The sequence below is a fragment of the Mastomys coucha genome, unplaced genomic scaffold, assembly GCF_008632895.1.
Source record: "Mastomys coucha isolate ucsf_1 unplaced genomic scaffold, UCSF_Mcou_1 pScaffold22, whole genome shotgun sequence".
NCBI classification, from domain to species: Eukaryota; Metazoa; Chordata; class Mammalia; order Rodentia; family Muridae; genus Mastomys; species Mastomys coucha.
This window is the reverse complement of record NW_022196905.1, coordinates 156,691,052-156,709,003: the sequence shown is the minus strand read 5'-3', so window position 1 is coordinate 156,709,003 and position 17,952 is coordinate 156,691,052. Positions and strand designations below refer to the sequence as shown.

General features: G+C 47.2%; 1 protein-coding gene across 10 annotated transcripts in view; it reads right to left on the bottom strand.

The window, feature by feature from the left end:
• The window catches only part of Tfdp1 (transcription factor Dp-1), a 40,324-nt gene extending 37,784 nt beyond the window's left edge, over positions 1 to 2,540 (bottom strand). For 3 of the 10 annotated variants that reach the window (XM_031339131.1, XM_031339124.1, XM_031339132.1), the window contains exons 1-2: positions 2,373 to 2,489; positions 1,572 to 1,646 (exon numbers count right to left, since the gene is read on the bottom strand). Coding sequence is in view for 3 of the 10 variants with exons in the window: in XM_031339124.1 (XP_031194984.1) it covers positions 1,572 to 1,583 (12 nt within the window). In the remaining 7 variants the exon portion in view is untranslated. Of the gene's footprint in view, positions 1 to 1,571; positions 1,647 to 2,135; positions 2,297 to 2,372 lie in introns of those variants that run through there. The other 7 variants (XM_031339127.1, XM_031339133.1, XM_031339125.1 and 4 more) reach the window with 6 other exon arrangements.
• Between the last annotated feature and the right edge of the window lie 15,412 nt (positions 2,541 to 17,952).

Below are 17,952 nucleotides of genomic sequence, written 5' to 3'. Positions count from 1 at the left end.
GTCCATGGTGCCTCTTTCCCTTCAGCAGAGTTACAAAGTCCCTTTCTGAACCCAAACATCGCATCCTACTTAAAAACACAGTTGGCCACAGAGAGGGCCCAACCCTTCACTCTCGGCAATCTCCATTTCCAGCCAGAAAACAGAGAGAGCCACTTCACCCCTGTCTATGTCTGTACGCACTTGGGAGGGGGGAGACTAAGCTGCAGCACTCTGATACCCAGTCACTGCACTGGCCTAGCCACACCACAATGGCTAACCCCAAACCGGCAGGCCTCACACTCTCAGCTGGATAGGAGATCCTGACCACTTGCCATCACAGTGCACCGCCCCCTTCCCCAGGGACAGCACACAGGAGTGTATAATGCAAAACTAAGATGACAGGGCTTGGAGCATGCTGACTCACTGAAACTGCACCATGCCGTGTGGTCTCACAAAGGCATGGGAGACAGAACCCCATTTACACACCATCTACCAAATCTAGCTACTTTGTGGGCATTCACAGAGCAGCATGTCTCTCATTAGGGCACACACTGGGGAAGAGTCAGAACATGGACGTAGATAAACCACAGACGTAACAAGATCAAGCCAATGCCATATACAGTTGTGACTTCAGGTGACCTACACAAAGTCTCTCAGGGTGAGACATGACTCCCAAGGGCAGGTCCAGTGCTTGATGACTAAAAGAAAGGCGCCATCTGATCCACGTGGGCCACTAAGCACGGCTGAATCTAAATCCTTGGGCCTCTAGTCAGGCCAGGCCTCAGCACCTGCACCAGTTTCGCTCCACCTGGGCCCAGTCCTAGTTGATGCAGTATGTCTGCCTGCACTTCCAGAGCTGCACAGGAAAGGCACTAATCTAACAGTCATAGAACAGTGGATACCGAGAAACACTTCAACAGACGCAGTCAGTATTGGAGGGATTTAAAGTCATAGTGCAAAAACGTATGTATGTGACCAACAATACAGACTGTATTTTGCAGTCTAAAAGCCTAACTGTCTACACCTGCTTCAAAAAAAAAAACTTCAAAACGCTTGGTACCTTCACAGTAAATGTGAAGCTAAACCAACCAGCAATCCCACGGGGTTTCATTAATCACCAAATGTCATCTTTCTGAGAAAAATGTGCCCAAACAAGTAGTAGGGATTCAACCCATCAAGGCTGAATTATGGTCTTACATACTACATAAAACAAGGACAGTGTTAAGTTCCACGTTGACAGCTCTCCTGTGTGGAAACCCACAAACAACACCCCCTCACACATTCATTATAACTGAGAGATGTATTCAAAATTGTTTTTATTTAAGCAGTTTAGACAGATTAAGGAAAAATCCAGAAATCATCATCAAACCACACACACACACACACAGTGTCAGGCTTCAGATGACAAAGAACATTTGTGCTGAAGGGAGGCACCCACCTACTGACTCCCCATCCCTCACCTCCATCCCCGCTCCTGCCTGTAAAATGTCTGCGCAAACCACGGCCACGCACGTATGGCCACTCTCAAATAAAGGGAGAAAACGGCACCGAGCTGTGCTAACACATCTGCAGCACGCAGCAATCATACTTACATCTTTTGCCATGTTACCAGATCCAGGAAATCAAGGCTTTAACTGCGTACCCTCCACAGAAGAAACCGGGCTTATCTGGTAAAAAAAAGGAAGGGGATGAGTAATGAATGAAAATGAAAAAAGAAGTTTAACGCACATCGCATTTCAAAGGAAACATCTCCCCACCAGCACGAGGCAGGCCTCCAGGCAGCAGGGGCCTTTCTTGCACAATCCCGACAGGAGAGCTAGCCAAGCAGGTCCCACACGGGGATTTTAAGTCACCTCTCCAAATGGAAATGCTCCCTGCGGGCACCAGCAGCTCCCACCAGCGGCGGGGCCAGACCCCGGCCCCTTGGCGGAGCGAGGCGCAGCCGTCAGGCTCACCCCACCTGGGCACGCGGGCCCCGCCTGACCACAGGCCCCGCCGAGGCACAAGGCCCCCACTGGGGCACACGACACTGCGTGGCTCCGCCCGCACCGCAGCAGGCCCCCCGGGGCAGCCCAAGACCCCGAGGTGCCGCCGACCACTCTGACAGGTGGGCACCCGGCCGCCCGACCGCCCGCTCGCCCGCCCGCTCGCCCCACCTGTCACTAGGCCCGGCCACCGGCCCCGCGCCCTGGCGCGGACACAGCCTGAGGGTGGCCAGGACCCCTGCCCGCCGCCCACGCCACGCCACGCCACGCCGCGTCGAGGCCGACTCCGGGCTGAGGCTGGGCGGCGGGCGGGATGCGACCGGACGCGGGAACCGGGCTGGGGCGGGAATGGGGCCGCGCGCCCAGCCCGCGCCCTCCCGCCGCGACCGGCCGGTGCCCCCGCCGCACCTGGCTGGCCGGCGGGACGCGCGGGGCGGACGACGGGGGCGCGGGGGCGCCGGCCCGGAGGTCCGGCCCTGGCGGTCCCTGCCCTGAGCCAGCGGCGCCGGGACGCGGGCTCACCCTGGGCCGAGCGTCGGGCCGGCGTGACGTGCGCGCGGCGCGGTGACGTGGGCGGCGGCGAGCCCGCTCCGCGCAGCGCGCCTGCGCGCCTTTTCGCGCCTTCGGCGCCCTCCTCCTCCTCCTCCTCCTCCCGCCGCTCATCTCCCGCGCCTCTCGCCGGTGCTACCCGCCCTGGGGTAGGGGAGGGGCCTGTGCGCGCGTGCGCGTGTGGCGGGACCCGGCTGGAGCCCGCTGAGAAGCGCTGCGCACGCCTCCATGTGCGCTCGGACAGAGGCCACGTGTGTGTGCGCGCCTCTGTGTGTGTACACCAAGGGCCAACTGTATGCATGCCTGTGTGCATGCGCAGGGAGTAGAGGGGCCACGTGTCTGCCTCTGTGTGTGTGTGTGTGTGTGTGTGTGTGTGTGTGTGTGTGTGTGTGTGTGTGTGCGCGCCACGCGCGCCAACAGTGAAAAGTCTGGTGTGTGCCATACGTGCATGTACACATAGGGGAAAGATCATGTGTGTGCACACCTGTGTACATGCATAGTCTGGCTGTATACACGTGTTGTATTCGTGGAGTGCACGAATTCATATGTGCACGCCTGAACATATATACAGAAGAAAACCTGTGCAAATAAATATGGATACCTATGTTTAATGCCTGCGCACTGAAAAGAACAGACGTGTGTGTACACACGAGAAAAAAGAAGTCAGTTCTGAGAGTGCTTTAAAGTGCCTGTATGTGCACCACAGGGAGAAGAATCTTGTACATTTACACCGAACAAAATAAGGATTGTTAGAATGAATACTGGAAAATGCAGAGACAAGATCCCCCGCCTCTGCTCAACTATTGACCTCCATAGCCACGTGGTCTGAACTTGGGCTGTCACTGATTCAGGGCGGGAAGCAGCCTGAAGGACAGGTGTGTGTGTGTTTGCGCCTTTCACTTCAGAAACCATCTACTTCATCCCAAGAGGGGTCTTGTAGACCCTGAGCACTGAAGATGCAGTCCATCTTAGAGACCACTTCTTTTAAGACTAAAGCTGGAGAGCCCGGGAGGAGAATAGGCTGAACCACTAATCTGTCCAAACGGTTCAGATAAAATGACCCAACTTTTCCCAAGCATATGGGACTGAAGAGCAGAGCACTGTTAAGTACTATCAGAAGACTGTTAATATGGTGACCAAATTTTATTCTGGGGGAGAGGCCAATTTGACTCCCAAGCTGACAGATCTTTCTCTTGTTACCTAGCTGCCTCGGTCACATGACTCAGCCAAACAGCCCTCCTTTAGCATCTGACTAAATTGCCTCAAGCTGCTGTCCTGTTTTGAACACTCCTCAGCAGCTTTGAGGAAGCAACCCTGCAACCACAGCTGTTTATTGCTAAAGCAGAAGGCAATACTCAAGGCATGCGTGTTTCAATAGCTTGCACCAGACTTTTAGCCATTGAAAGCTCTAGTAACCATTTTCACCTAGGACACGGGTGGGGGTGGGGGTGGCCATCTCTAGTGGTGCAACATGATTGGTGCAAACATCCTTGCCACACCCCATTTCTGACTATACACACACACACACACACACACACACACACACAGGCTACTTGGCTCACTTTTTCAGTAAGTTGGGAGAATCTTTTATCCAATAGAAGCCTCTCTCAAGTGATGTTACACATTTTTTTTAAAGATTTATTTATTATTATATCTAAGTACACTGTAGCTGTCTTTAGACACACCAGAAGAGGGCGTCAGATCTCATTATGGATGGTTGTGAGCCATCATGTGGTTGCTGGGAATTGAACTTCGGAATTCCAAGGACCTTCGGAAGAGCAGTCAGTGCTCTTACCCACTGAGCCATCTCACCAGCCCCACATTTTTTTTTTTTACAAGCCAGACTGGTAACATAAAGAAATGAAGGACAGAGCATCAGCGGAGTGGTGGCGGCAGCGACAAGGGGGACTCTGAAGAGTTCCAGAGAGTGAACAGTACACACAGAAGCGCTGGGACAGCAGAAAAAGGGAGATGGTTAAAGGAGATAAAGCACCAGGACTGAAGAAGGCTATGAAGAGCTAGAGAAGAGTGCATGGGTACCAGTCACTGGAAGAGTTCCTGGAGCTGGCACGCCTTATTCAGTGACGGTCTTACAATAGGAGTAAAAGCTGAAGCTACCATCACACGAATTCCCAGCACCCCATGCCCACACAGAGCCACAGCACCAGCAGACACAGCCTATTGCTGCCGATGGAAGCTTGGATTACAGAAAGCTGCCACGTATTGTGGCTGCTGTTGGCCCAGAATAACCTAAGCTGCCAACTTCAGAATCTCGAACTGTAAGGCTCTGGCTTCTAAAGCGTGGAGCAGTAGGCCCTTGGCTCTCGGGGAGTAGGGTTGTAAGCATCTGGATCTGTCAGTCCATCCCATAAACTTTGAGTGTGTAAAGCCTGAGATTGCCAGCACTGGAGAATCTTCTCCTTGCCCAATTGTGTGTATCTGGATAAAGCAGAATAACCCCAGCCAACCGATTAGTAATATAGAGGTCAGAGCTCTACCAAGTGCTGGGCTAATTAACATTATGAAGACCTTTGAGGAGCACAGACCAAAGGCCTCACTCAGTATTATGCAACATATTATTACTAGACACCCCTATTTTGCATGGCTTTACAATTAACCACCTTTATGCTGACTACACCTGCCTCCACCACTTCAGCTAAGCCCCACCTTCTTAAGCCGCCAAGCATCTAATTAACCTTGGTTCTGCACATCAGAATTGAAGTCATGCACAGAAGCCTTCAAATGGCCAGGAGTCCTCCTGTTTTCTAGCTCTCCTCTCCTACCCCAGTAACCGGAAAGGAACGGGAACAAACGCCATGCAGCCTCTGCAGTGGGAAGTGGCGTCTGCCTCTCGTATATTTAACAAGGATGGGTTTCTTAACTACAAGGAATGACTTAACATGCCAACAGTCTTCAACATGCCGTTGTTCCTGAGAGCAATTAACTCGATTTCGCTGGAGGATGCAGAAGGTCCTGGAAGCATTCTGGAAGCCAAATCGACCAGAGTTAGAAAAAAACGGTGATGAGAGCGAAGGTCAGGTGGGGCCGCCGCCGAACAGTGGAGCCACTGAACAGGTAGAATGGCTTGCTTGGATGCGGTGTCTTAAAATGGATTGGTTTCCTGGTTTTTGCTTATAATTAATGATAGATGGACCTGCTTCTTGGATGAGTGACCAGGAAGCATTACAATTACATGGATGCCTACATGTATGTCAGTTACTGTTGGCTTCGCCATGACAAGATACCAGACAGAGTCAACTTACATGAGGAAAGATCTATTCTGGCTCATAGTTTCAGAGGTTTCTATTTATCATCATTTTGGCCCCACACACGTGTATGGAATACCATGGTGAAAGAAGAATGTAGCAGAGGGGAGCTATTTTCACTCCTGGGAAGCAGAAAGAGACACAGGATCTTTGTATAGCATTTCCATCCTGCAGGGAAATTCTTAAGTGTTCTGAAGGGAGATGACTTGAGACTCAGGAAGTAGAGACTGAAGAGAGGGCTCCGAAGTTAAAAGCACTTGCTATTATTACAAAGGACTGAGCTTTCATTCCTAGTACATGGCAGCTTAACACCATCTGTAATTCTTGGTCCAGGAGCCCTAGCACTCTCTACTGGCCTCTAGGCACCAGGCATACATATGTTGTACATACATACATGCAGGCAAAACACTTATCACATTATTTGAAGAAGAAGGAGAAGAAGGAGGAGGAGAAGAAATCACCACCACCACCACCACCATCATCATCATTATCTTGGGGCTAGAGAGATGACTCAGTGGTTGAGAGCACTGGCTGCTCTTCCATTAGGACTCTGGTTTGATTCCCAGAGTCCACATGGCAGCTCACAAATGTCTGTAACTCCAGTTCCAGGGGATCCGATGCCTTCTACAGGCACTAGTACACATGCTGCACAGATATCCATGCAAGCAAAACACCCACATACATGACACAAACAAGAATGGAACACAATGCTTAAAAACACACACACACACACACACATTAAAATAGCAGGAAGTAAGCAACCCTATGGCTTCCGGAAGTCCCTGAAAGCAGACGCAGTGGATCGTCCCTCCCTCCCTGGCTCATGGAAGCAGTAAGGAAGGGCTGCTGAGAGATGGCCTCCTATAAGCTGTCTAGAAAAGGCCACCTGGGAAATACACATTTCAACACGTTAAGCTTCCTGCAAGTTGTATAGTGAACTCTAGATTTCCAGTTTCCAGAAGTGGAGACTGGGGTGGGCTTTGGTGACGCTGCTGTCTTTGGGTCATGACAAGGGCATCATCGCTGAGATTGTCACTGTGGCGGAGGTGAACAGCAGGAGGCAAGAAGGCTGTTCAGCTAAGCTTAGTGGGGCTCGGCTGCAGAGCCTGACTCCGAGTTGTTTATTTTAGGAGTATTTAAACACAGAGCAACTTGGTGAAAACTTTGCTCATGGAGATGAATTCAACCCCACATATACACCAGAGCACACCTAAATCTCTTTGAGGAACAAAGCAAGCTAAACACAGATTAGACTAGATTACAAGGAAACCCTATAGAGTACATGTGACACCTTCCATAAAGATGAGTTCTATAGATTGACTATATGTGACACCTTCTATAAAGACGGGTTCTATAGATTGACTATATGTGACACCTTCTGCAAAGATAGGTCTCATGGAGTGACTGAGAACAACCATTTTAGAAGAGGGGTGTGGAGGAATGCCTGGTGCTGGAGAGACTTAGGCCACGCAGATTGTGCAAAGATCACTGGGCTAGAAAGTATGCCCATCCCAGGCTTCCGGGTGTGAAGCAGGTTTTACATTCCTTCCCTGGAAGGAAGGAGCAATCCTTTGTGTTTAACATTCCAGGATCCCCTAGTGCAGTCTGTGAGCACAAAGGCCTCCATGCCTCTGAGGGCCACTGCCACCGCTGTGAGTAACCCTTATTCCTAAATTACTTGTAAGGCAACTCCAAGGAAAACTCACGTGGTCAAGTTGGACTATACTGGTAACCTTAGTTTGCAATGAATGTGCTTGCTTCTCTATGGGGGATAAGTAGACTTTGTTTCCTTTTGTTTTCATTTTGTTTTTCTGCAACATTTTACACTGCAGGGATATAGGAGTCAAAATGAGATTAACCCTAAGGACATGTCTGCAGCCACCTGCTTCCTAGATCTTGGCCCTACCTACCTGGCTTTGTGCTCACAGACTGCACTAGAGGATCCTGGAATGTTAAACACAAAGGGTTGCTCCTTCTTTCCAGGAAAGGAATGTAAAACCTGCTTCACACCCACAAGGTTTTCGTCTTCTCTCAAAAATGCCATCACATTTGACTCCAAATTGAGGGATTAATACACTGAGGCCGGAGTCCTCTGGTCTCTGGAAATGCCCTCAGACATCAGCGGAGGCGTGCTTCATTAATATTCTAGACATTTCCTAAGCCAGTCTTATCCACAATCACAATGTCCATCATGGGTGCTGAGGACACAGAGAGTGGGTAAATGGGTGCCTGCTGTAAAGGCGGGACAGCCAGCATCCATCTGGTGGCACACCTTTGTAATCTGTGCTGGGGTGGGGAAGAGACAGGCAGCTCTCTGGAGCTCACTGACGGGTCAGCACTATTTACATCACAAAGTACAGGGAATGTTCCTGGGACCCTGCCCTGCCTTGGAGGAAGACCTCTGTGATTTAAGAACAAAGCTATTCTTACCTCTGCCAAGGTGAGGGTGCCCTGTAGCAGCTGCTTGGATCCAGTGTTCATTTACCAGTCTAGTTTTCTTTTCTTTTTTAATTAATTAATTTATTTATATCCCAAATGCTACCCCCTCTCAATACCCTCCTCACAGAGACCCTTCTCCCACTCTCCATCCCCTCCTCCTCTGAGAGGATGGGGACCCCCCTCGTTCCCCGCCACCCTGGCACATCAAATCTCTGTCAGAGTAGGCACATCCTCTGTCACTGAGGCCAGACAAGGCAGTCCTGTTGGAGAATGGATATCACTGCCAGGCTTCGGCTTCATGGGGAACCTCTGCTCCAGTTGTGTGGGGGGGGCCCACATGAAGACTGAACTGTACATCTATATATGTTTTGGGGGGAGGCGTGTTCCAGCCCTGTGGTGGTTGGTTGGTGGCTCAGTCTCTGAGAGCCCCCAGAAGTCTAGGTTAGTTGACTCTGTTGGTCCTCCTGTGGAGTTCCTATCCCCTTTAGGGCCCTCAATCCTTCTCCCAACTCTTAATAGAGTCCCTGACCTCTGGCCAATGTTTGGTGTGGGTGTCTGCAGCAGTTTCAGTCAGCTGCTTGGTGGAGCCTCTCAGAGGACAGTTATGCTAAGCTCCTGTCCGCAAGCATAACAGAGTATCAGTAAGAGTGTCAAGGACTGGTGTTTGCCCATGGGGTGGGTTTCCAGTTGGCCGGGTTATTGGTTGGCCGTTCCTTCAGGCTCTGCTCCATCTTTGTCCCTGCATTTCTTTTAGACAAGACAAATTTGGGATCAAAAGTTTTGTGGGTGGGTTGGTGTCCTTATCCCTCCGCTGGGGGTCCTGCCTGGCTACAGGAGGTGGCCGCTTGAGGTCCCACATCCAGCCGTGAGGTATCTGAGCCAAGGTCACCCGCATTGCAGTCTGGTTGTTCTCAGCACTGAGGTAAGCAGTGAAGACTTGGACGTTATTCTAAAGCTCTGGGCCTTCCCTTCTGTCTGCTCTCCTGGGAGCTGTGGCGCTTGGTGCTTGTAAGTTTAGAATTGGTATGTCATGTAGGCTCTCTCAGCACCTGACCCTGTTACATCACATCCTGCATCTCTGTGTTCATGGACCTTAAGTCTTTTACACACAGTATGTATTGAGATCTGTTTTTTATCATTCTGCCAATTTGTATTTTAGTTGAGCTTAGTCATTTACACATCTATACATTGTTGCCCAATGACAAATTCATATTTACTTCATGCATTTCTCTTTTAAATTGTATTCCAAAAAGAGTAAAAGCCAGGTATGGTTGTCTACATCAGAAATTCTCACATCTGGGAGGTCTGAGGCAGAAGGATTGCCATGAGTTCAAGGCCAGCCTGGACCACAAAGTGACTTCCAGACCAACCTGGGCTTTAGACTATCTATCTCAAAAGAAGGGGGAAAAAGGAGTTAAAAGTCAACATGAGGGGCTGGAGAGATGGCTCTGCACTTCCAGAGGTCCTGAGTTCAAATCCCAGCAACCACATGGTGGCTCACAACCATCCGTAATGAGATCTGACACCCTCTTCTGGTGTGTCTGAAGACAACTACAGTGTACTTACATAAAATAAATAAATAAATCTTAAAAAAAAAAAAGTCAACATGAGGCTGGAGAGATGGCTCAGGGTTAAGAGCACTACCGCTCTGTCAAAGGACCTGTGTTCCATTCCAAGCACCCACATGGTAGCTTACAACTGTCTGTAACTCCAGCTCCAGGGAATTCAGTGCCCTCTTCTGACCATTGTAGGTACCAGGCATGCATGCGGTACACATACATACATTTATATGTATGGGCAAAACACCCATACATATAAATTTTTTAATTAAAAAGATCAAGCCAGTCAGGCGGTGGTAGCGCACACCTTTAATCCCAGCACTCAGAAGGCAGAGGCAGGTGGATTTCTGATTTCCAGGCCAGCCTGGTCTACAGAGTGAGTTCCAGGCTAGCCAGGGCTACACAGAGAAACCATACACATACAGACACAAAACAAATAAGCATAAAGACCCACCACCACCACCACCACGAACAACAACAAAAATATAAAGGTTTTCTGCATTTTAATTTTAATCTGGAGAATGTCATATCATGTAGCTTATTATTTTTAAATTTTACATGTGAGGTCAGAAGAGGGTCTGTAGTCCCTGGAGCTGCAGTTACAGACAATTGTGAGCTACCTGGGGCCTATCTAGTTCTCTGGATAAACAAGTGTTCTTAACCAATGAGCCAGTTCCCACAGCCCTTACTTTTGAAGAGCAGCTTTGCCAACTTTAGAATTCTTTTTTTTAATATTTATTTATTATTATATCTAAGTATACTGTCGCTGTCTTCAGATGTCAGATCTCATCACAGTTGGTTGCTGGGAATTGAACTCAGGACCTCTGGAAGAGCAATCAGTGCTCTTAACTGCTCTTAGCCATCTCTCTCCACACACACACACACCTTTTTTAAAGATTTATTTATTTTATTTATGAGTACACTGTAGCTGTCTTCAGACACACCAGAAGAGGGCATCAGATCCCATTATGGTGGTTGTGAGCCACCCACCATGTGGTTGCAGGGATTTGAACTCAGGTCCTTTGGAAGAGCATTCAATGCTTTTTTTTTCCCCCCCAAGACAGAGTTTCTCTGTGTAGCCCTGGCTGTCCTGGAACTCACTCTGTAGACCAGGCTGGCCTCTAATTCAGAAATCTGCCTGCCTCTGCCTCCCAAGTGCTGGGATTAAAGGCATGCGCCACCACATTCAGTGCTCTTAGTAGCTGAGCTATCTCTCCAGCCCAAATTTAGAATTCTTGATAGGCAAGGGTTTATTTTTATTTCTTTCAGAACTTAAAGTGTTCCACCCTACTGCCTCCTGGTCATTATGCTTTGAGGAGATGCCAATCCTATGACGGTTGCAAGTCAGGGACAATGACTTCGTTCTTGGTGATTTAAACAGTATGTATTTACTTTTGTCTTTTGGGCCTCTGTGTACTGGTGTGGGTCTCTGGGTTTGTCTCTGAGCTTATGCAATATGGAATTCCTTGAACTCTGGGCCTTTAAAGTGGATAGATTCATTCATGCCTTTCATCAAATAATGATCATTTGAAGTTTATCATGGATATACAAAGGTAGCCTGCCATAGGATAATCCATGTAACTTCAAAGTGAGAGGACACATACATATGGGTGGATGTTGATTTTTTATGAAAATATTCCTTGAAGCTTTAGTTGTAATAGCCAAGAGGTGGAAAGATCCTGTCACTGATAGAAATGGGATTTAAAAAAATTGGGCCATAGCACACACATAGCCATATAAAGGAATGGGATTCTGACATGTGCAACAGACTGGAAAACATTACACAGTAAAATAAGCCAGACACAAAAGGATGAATAGCGTGTGAATCTACTAGAATCTTGAATTCAGACTAATACTAGCGCTGTTAGTAGCAAGGAATGTGCACTCACTCACTCCTTGTAATTGCAGGGTCTGTTTGCAACGATGACAGTGCTGTAGGAGCAGGTGACAGCAGCGTTCATGCAACACTGTTCATTAACACTAGGAATGGGAATATAAATGGTAAGCTTTGGCTAGGCATGATCCCAGCACCTGATAGGCAGAGGCAGGCAGGTCTCTGTGAGTTTGAGGCCACTCTGGTCTACATAGTGAGTTCCAGGACAGCCAGGGCTACACACAGATACCTTGTCTCAAAACAAAAGATAAGCTTCATACACACCTACACACACACACACACACACATTTGTGTGTATATATCTGAGTTCTCAAAAGTTAAAAAGATAATAAAACCAAAGATAATAAAATCCATACATTAAATGAGTGAATTTAATTATTATACCAATTATTTAATTAATTATATCTCAATAAGACTTTTTCAAAGCTATCAAGGACAAATTGTTGGGTATAACAGTGGAATTTTCATAGGGAAACATCATTCTCATGCTTACTATGAAAATAGGTACAGGTTCATGATACTGGAAATTTATTTACACATGCTTCAGATAGAACATAATAACTGTTTAGAATTTGGGGATTTTATGATCCAACCACTATATACTTTGAATTTTTCAAAATAACTGAGATAACATTTCATTTCTATACAGCATTAGTCAAGAAGTCCCAAAGTGCGATAAGACAAGAAAGGGGGGCTGGTAATATGACTTAGTGTGTGAAAAATGTTACCTACACAAACCTGCCTCAATGAGTTCAGGGGTAGGGGGTTCAATCCCCAGAAATGCAAAAGTCAGATGCAGCGGCTGGTATTTGGAGTCCTTGCCCTGCAGTTAGGTGGTGGGACAAAACACAGATCCAGAAGTTCACAGGCGAGCTAGCCTCGGGCACAGGAGTGAGAGCAACAGAAACAAGGGCGAGCCTGTCTCAAAGGTGGAAAGAGAGAACAGATTCCTGAAAGTTGTCCTCTGACCTCCACATGAGCACTGGACACGCTACGCTGCCATGCTCCTGTATCCAGCATACACCGGCACCAACGCGGCGGGGAAGACTACCATAAAAGTCTTAAAGATAAGAAAACGAAATTGAAAGACAAATACTGAACAGGAAGACATATTTATTCTCAGGTGGTGACTGAACCTGGGGAAATTAAGGAAGGCACCGCGGCTAGCCAGTAAATGTAGCAGATTCTGTGATGCGAGGCCAGTTCAGGCAGCCAGAGTGTAGGTCAGTGAGAGGCAGGCATGAGCCTCTGGGTTCCTAAGCCAATGCTGCAAACAATTAAATGACTGACAGTTCCTTATAGCAACAACCTGCTGGAAATATAAATATAGTTTATACAGCATGAAAGAAATGTACTTAAAATTCATTCAGAGTATCATAGATAAAAATATAAAATATTGCTTCAGAAAATCTAAATAAGGGGCTGGAGAGATGGCTCAGTGGTTAAGAGCACTGACTGCTCTTCCTAAGGTCCTGAGTTCAATTCCCAGCAACCACATGGTGACTCACAACCCTCGGTAATGGGATCAGATGTCCTCCTCTGGTGTGTCTGAAGAGAGTGACAGTGTCCTCACAATTAATCAATCAATCTTTTTTTTTAAAAAAGAAAATCTAAATAAAAATATGAATACAAATCACATTGATGGGTTTGGAAACTCTTAAGTTCGCCATCATCCTTGAACTATCCTATAGATTTAATGATATCTTGATTAAAAAGTCTGCATTTTTGGCTAAAACTTGACAATCGGTTTTTGTTTATTTGTTTGTTTGTTTTGAGCTAGGTGTCTAGATGTCTTTGATCCATGGTACTCATATGAGGTGGGAGGATTTGTGAGTTCAAGCCTAGCTTTGGCAACCTAGCAGGACCTCCATCTCAAGAACTGTCACAATGCCCTGATTGTTTGCTCTCTCAATGGCAGCACTGGAGCTTGGATCTGGTACTCTGAACATGCTAAGCACACTGCAAAACTATATTCCCATGGCCACCCATCCTACCCAGGGAAACAGCCTACACTGATTTATAATTATCACCAAGAATTCATAGTTTATATCAGGTCCTGTTCTTGTTTTTGGCTTTTGTTTTTCTGAGAAAGCAGGCTGCCCTCGCACTGGCCTCAGAGATCTCCCTCCTCTGCCTTGGTACGCCCCCACAAGCCTGGCAGGTTCTAATCTTGTTATGCACTCTTTGAGTTGGGAAAAACACACACTGGAGTGGGACCACCTCTACCTCCTACTGAATAGTTTCATTAAAACTATTCACTGCCTAAAAGTCCTCTGCAGTCTGTCAACTGCCCACTGTCACACACTACCCTCAGGCCTCCGTAACCACTGCCTTTTTTTCTGTCCCAACCGTGTTGTCCTTTTCGGGATGTCACAGGCCAAATGAGACAAGTTTGGACTGGCTTCTTCACTCAGCGTCATTTAAAGTTCCCTTAGGTATTTTCACAACTCAATCACTCTTTGTTTACTGCTGCCTGTTCCACACTCTGGATGCGCCCACAGATTCTCTGAAGGATTCTGGATTGAGTGTTGGCAATAAGGAAAATCTGCTCTAAACCATCATGCACAGATTGTTACATGGACACAAATTAGCCAGGTGTTCCTGTGGACAAATGCCGGAGTGGCTACTTGCTGGGTTGAATGGTAAAATTATGTCTGGTTTAATCAGAAACTCCAAACTTTCTTTGAAAGGGAGTTACATTGTTTGCATGTACTAAGTCTAAATGGGACCAAGGAAACAGAGATGACAAGAACCCGGGTACTAAGGGAGAGTAACTGCAGGATGGTACCTCAAAGTTACATTGTATCCTAAATTAGCTAACATAGTATTTCAGGCCTGATAATCAGGTCAAATGCATTCCTGAAAAGTTGAAAAGTTCTGATTGACACCTACAAAGGTCAGCAATGTCAAGGTCATGTCTATATGTTCTCACAGATACAAACCACTGCAGGAAAATATCAAACAAAAACATTAAGAGATTCTTATGCACTCCTGTATCCTCATGAGAGGTGTGAGGGGTAGAAGGGGCTGAGAACTAGTCTTCTGTAATTCTTATGCACTCCTGTATCCTGGCACTCCTGTATCCTGGCACTCCTTTTGGTATCATGAGAGGTGTGAGGGGCAGAAGGGGCTGAGAACTAGTCTTCCGTGAACTCCCAGATCAACTTGTGCCTCCGTATGATGGGGTGGAGGGTGGCTACCCAAAGGTATCTGTTTGGAAATCTTGGTCATCCAGCCCTGAAATTCAGCTCCCACAATGCTGGCCCAAGCACTTTTTGGGTCGAACAGAGCACAGTCACTTGGCTGAAATGCATAAGAAAGGTAAGAACTGGTGGTCCTTCAGGACCATAGGAAGGCTGCTTCTTCATGATGCTAGGGAGCATCAGCTGAGATAGATGACAGTTTCGGGCCCAGAGCTGGCTCGGGCGCCTGGCAGTCACAGAAGCCCACCCCTCCAGGCAGTCTCTACTTTCAGTCAGTTTACCGTGGTCTGGGCAAGTTTCCTTCTAGGTCTTTGACCTCTTAAGTTTGCGATATGCCCTCTCTGCTCTTCCAGAGGGCCTGGGTTCCATTTCCAGTAGTCACATGGTAGCTCACAACTGTTTCTAATTCCAGTCCCAGGGAACCTGCACTCTCACACAGACATACTTGCAGGCAAAACACCAATGCACATAAAAAAATAAAAACAAATCATTACACAATATTAGCTGGGCAGGGTGGTACATGCCCGTAATCCCAGCACTTAAAAGACAAAGGCAGGAGGATCTCTGTGACCTTGAGACCAGTCTGATTTATAAAATGAGTTCCAGGACAGCCAGAGCTGTTACATAGAGAAGTACTGTCTTAAAAATCAATCAATCAAATCAATCAATTAATCAAATAAAAATACCTCTGTTGGGCTGGAGAGATGGCTCAGCAGTTGAGAGCACTGACTGCCCTTCCAAAGGTCCTGAGTTCAAATCCCAGCAACCATGTGGTGGCTCACAACCATCCATAATGAGATCTGATGCCCTCTTTCTGGGGTGTCTGAAGATAGCTACAGTGTACTTACATATAATAAATAAATAAATCTTTTTTAAAAAAAGAAACCTCTGTAATTTGCCTATAATCTACCTTTCAAGGATAAACTGTTTGGGAAAAAGAATTCCCAATAAAAGTACAACACATAAAGTCAGGAAAATTTAATATCAGACGCTATCTGTGTTCAGCTAGGATAATCTGTGCCCATTGGCCTGCTTCTCTGTGACATCATCACACTGTAAATCCCCTAACTGGTGTAAGTCTCTTCCACTTCTTCCGGTATAAAGCAGTACCCTTACTCCCGTCCCTACAACAGGGACTGGCCCAGTCCAGGTAGATCAGAGACATCCCTGGACACAGTGTCTGATATTTTACTTCAGCATCTTCCCCTCCAGGCAAGGATCCTTCTGTTCTGGGCACTGTCTCCTCTCTACCATCTATCCTCCCTGCCCCTGCAGGAACATGAAGCCCTTTGTGATCATCAGACCCCGGGGACATGATAGGAAAGTGACTCCAGCCATCTTCCTTCTCTGCATCCCATTCTGAAGTCAGCTGTACCCAAGCTTTTCTGAGCATATCTCTCCTCCCCTTCATCTTCTTAATGGGGTCTCCAGGTACTCCAAGAGCCTTGGCTTTTCTAGAACCAACTTCAAGAAGGTTAGTGAGCCTGTGTGCCAGTTCTATCCCCTCAGCTACTCCGAGTGTATGACAGGAAGAAATCTCTGACTCCAAACCCGCTCAACCCTGTTGGGACCAGTGTGGAGCATGCAAACTGTGCATAGCTGATGTGGGCTGGTGAAAGCCAATGAAACTGAACATCCTTCCCAGTCCTTCTGCCACATCTTCTGGGAACACAGCATCTTGGATGTGTCTCTCTCCACACCTGGAACTGCATTTTACCTCAACAAAACCTCCATGAGTGCATTGTGCTTCAGCACTGGTACACTGCAGCTGACGGCCAAGCTCTTGGAAGGCAGAAAACTGACATCCTTGAGTTCTCTGTCCAGGATCCCTGACTGTCCCAGTCAGTGTCCAAACACTCTTTCCCTTTTTTCAGGAGTCACTAGACACTGTAGCCACTTCTGGCCAGCAGGCAGTGCCAGGATGTCTTGCTCCTTTAGCATATCCCAAGCACATAGGAAGGGCGATGGCATCAGCCATCTGACACCACTCAGGAGAGCAACAGCATTTTCTAAAAGCCCATGCTTCTTTTGTTCGCCATTTCGAGAAGATGCAGCCTATTTCAGTTGACTTCGATGGCTTAATTTACATTACTGCCATCCATATATGCACACATAAAATACATAATCACACCTTATACTCTGTCCTTCTACTTCAGAGTATACGGTCAATTTGTCCTGCTCTGAAAACCAGTATTTACAGAGAAATTCTTGTTTAAAGCAACAGCAAGGCTGTTCATAGTATACACATATATAATTGTAACTCTCAACTAAAATAGAAAATGTATGCAACTGAAAAGTAAAACACCTACTATGTGTGAATGCTTCCAGACCCAGAATTCAGGTGCTACAAGTTTAATCCCCAATACAACAGTGTTTGAAGGGTGGGCTCAGAAGAGTTTCAATCAGAGAGAACCTGCCCTCATGGGTGGTTTAATTACACTCACTATAAACAAGCCCCTGGGAGCGGGCTCTCTGTCTGCTCTCCTCACTACTTGAAATCCTCTGGCATGCAGCCCTGGGGTGCCATCCCAGAAGCAGAAAGACAGAGCCTTCCCACCATTGACCTTGTGCTTCTCAGCATCCAAAACTAAGAGTAAATTCCAGTTCCCAACAGATGATCCAGCTGTAGCACCTTGGAGAGACTGACCACGCTTCTCAGGAGAGCCCTGGCAGGGTCAGGTCTTCACTTCTAGAGCACCTGATAACTAAACATACCAGCTAAATTCCAAAGTTAGAACTTCAACATCTTTAAAATGCATTCATTTGGTCTTTAAGAACTATATGATGGGGGCTGGTGAGATGGCTCAGCGGGTAAGAGCACTGACTGCTCTTCAGAAGGTCATGAGTTCAAATCTCAGTAACCACATGGTGGCTCACAACCACCCATAATGAGTTCTGACACCCTCTTCTGGTGCGTCTGAAGATAGCTACAGTGTATTACATATAATAAGTAAATAAATCTTTAAAAAAAAAAGAACTATATGATGACATATGAATGATCCTTATTAAAAAGACATTGGCTGGGGCTGGAGAGACACTGGCTGGGGCTGGAGAGACACTGGCTGGGGCTGGAGAGAC